This window comes from Primulina tabacum, chloroplast (assembly GCF_025594145.1).
Source record: "Primulina tabacum isolate GDLZ voucher LSFC59-2 chloroplast, complete genome".
NCBI lineage: Eukaryota > Viridiplantae > Streptophyta > Magnoliopsida > Lamiales > Gesneriaceae > Primulina > Primulina tabacum.
The window spans coordinates 12501-15000 of NC_069828.1; the positions used below are offsets into that span (position 1 = coordinate 12501).

A 2500-nucleotide genomic window follows, 5' to 3' on the forward strand; every position below is an offset into this window, starting at 1 on the left:
TTGGTAAATTCTCATAGCTTATTTTATGAATGTAATGAGCCTATCCTCTCTTCTTTATTCATAGTCCAAAAAAATACGAATCTAATGCAAAACTAAAATAGTTGGAGGACTCTTCTGACAAAATAAAAAAATATGTAATTGTCAGCAAAGTTGTTTCTTTTTTTTTCTTCAGTTCAAATACAAAAGATTTTTCTTACTTATACATTAAGGCATAGGTCGTCCATTCAGCATTAGATAAAAGGGGGAAAATTTCTATTTTTAGAACAAGCGGTTCAACTTATTTTATCAAGATGAGGGTCCTATATCGATAAAATATTCATTTGAAAACGATCTCTATATTACCATAGTGGTCGAAAGAGTACCATGCTGTGTCTAGACTTCAAACGATTTGCTTTAACCATCTTAACAATCTCACATTATTGGTTGTTAGAGAATCAAAGTGGATTTGCCAATTAATCACGAAATGTGATGGTTCTTACATATCATTTATTAATTTCTTCAGAAGTAATTCGAAAGATCATGCACCTTTCTTTCCTAGTTATAACGGAAAAGGGTACAGCTGGTTGGATCCAGCCTATTCTTGAAATAAACAACTCACACACACTCCCTTTCCAAAAAAGATCAATACACCAATCACTACACTTAGATTTATTAGATTTGTTGCTAAAATATCGGTATTAAATCCGAAACTCCCGGCAGATGGCCAGTGGCCTAAAGAAACGAAAGAATCGGTTACATTTTTCATATAATCTCCTCTTATAGATAGACTAAAAAATCGACCAAAGTTCTCACTTTGCCCCTCTTTTTTTTTGAAATCGAGTCAAAAAATATTCGAGTTATAATTTATTTTATTTATAGGTATAAAGTATGAACTACCCCTTGATTGTTTGAACACCATCATAAAAAACTTTCCCCTGTACTACGAACGGGAAGGATGAAAGCGAATTGGTATACTAATTCCTCATCTGCAAATCAGCCCTTCCCTAACGTAGGTTATTTTCTCAACGAATAAGAACGAATAAGTAATAGTAGGAGTGAAATCTTGATCTAATTTGAAAAAGCAAACGACAAGTCCACGGAAATAAAATAGGAAAATTATGTATTTTTCCTATTTCTAAGATTAAACAAAAGGATTCGCAAATAAAAGTGCTAATGCTACAACCAATCCATAAATTGTTAACGCTTCCATAAAAGCTAGACTAAGCAATAGAGTACCTCGTATCTTTCCCTCTGCCTCGGGCTGTCTTGCGATACCCTCTAGGGCTTGACCCGCAGCAGTCCCTTGACCAACTCCAGGTCCGATAGAAGCAAGCCCTACGGCTAATCCAGCAGCAATAACGGAAGCAGCAGAAATCAGTGGATTCATGATAAGTTCCTCGTACCAACAAAAAGAAATGGTTAATGATACAATCAACCAATGAATTATGACTTAATTATTCGATCGATAGGATTAATCTAGTCGAAGTAACTAAGAACTTCGAATTTCAGTAATAATATTATTGAATTATCAGACCTACTTCGATATATCCTTTTTCGTTTCTATCCACAGAGTCTTCGCGAATCCATAGAATTCTCGTTTTTACATTTCTTGGTTCCAAACTGTTATTTCACAACTCTTTCAGCTTTTCTTGATTTCATCTGTTTATTCAGGCAAGTCACAGTCGAAACGAGACGAAAGGACTTCTGTTAGAACCCCCCTACAGTAGTAGGAGAAATGAAATATATCTTTAGTTCATATATAACTAGTCAATATCTAATATCACATATACACGTCTTTCTTCCATAACGTAAACCATTAAATTCAATCAGATTCGAGAATCTATCTATTTTTTTAGGAATCCCATTTTTGTTTTGTAAATTTTTTTTCTTCCTTCCGTTTTCGTTATCACCATTCCAACTGAATACAATACAATCTAATCTAAATGGGAAAATTAAATTGAAATAGATTAAGGCCAATTATTGGATAGAAATATCATTATTTGATTTTTTTTCCTATTGCTTTCTCTCGTATATAGAGTCCTGTATATTTCTATTCCTTAAATAAATTATCTTAAGCCACACATACATTTCTTTGTGCTAAGCTAAAAAAAAGACTATTTCAATGATGGCCCTCCATGGATTCACCTATATAAGCCGCGGCTAAAGTTGCAAAAATAAGAGCTTGAATACCACTTGTAAATAATCCAAGGAACATGACAGGTATGGGAACCGCTGAAGGTACTAAAGAAACAAGAACAACAACTACTAATTCATCAGCTAAGATATTCCCGAAAAGTCGAAAACTAAGTGATAAGGGCTTTGTGAAATCTTCTAAGATGTTAATGGGTAAAAGAATTGGAGTTGGTTGAATATATTTCCCGAAATAACTTAATCCCTTTTTGGTAAGACCTGCGTAAAAATATGCCACTGATGTGAGTAAAGCCAAAGCAACAGTAGTATTTATATCATTCGTGGGTGCGGCTAACTCTCCATGAGGTAATTCTATGATTTTCCAAGGTAA

General features: G+C 33.9%; 3 protein-coding genes across 3 annotated transcripts in view; all 3 read right to left on the reverse strand. All coding sequences in view use genetic code 11, as the record gives it.

Moving 5' to 3' along the window:
- Positions 1-745, reverse strand: part of atpF (ATP synthase CF0 subunit I) — a 1255-nt gene extending 510 nt beyond the window's left edge. The window contains exon 1 of the mRNA in view: positions 601-745. Coding sequence (YP_010599534.1) covers positions 601-745 — 145 coding nt within the window. The remainder of the gene's footprint in view (positions 1-600) is intronic.
- Positions 746-1120: 375 nt separating this feature from the next.
- atpH (ATP synthase CF0 subunit III) lies at positions 1121-1366 on the reverse strand. Its single transcript has one exon. It carries the CDS (start codon positions 1364-1366, stop codon positions 1121-1123), a length of 246 nt encoding a protein of 81 aa, YP_010599535.1.
- A 732-nt stretch (positions 1367-2098) lies between these two features.
- The window catches only part of atpI (ATP synthase CF0 subunit IV), a 744-nt gene continuing 342 nt past the window's right edge, over positions 2099-2500 (reverse strand). Inside the window, exon 1 of the mRNA in view lies at positions 2099-2500. This exon is cut by the window's right edge and continues 342 nt beyond it. Coding sequence (YP_010599536.1) covers positions 2099-2500 — 402 coding nt within the window.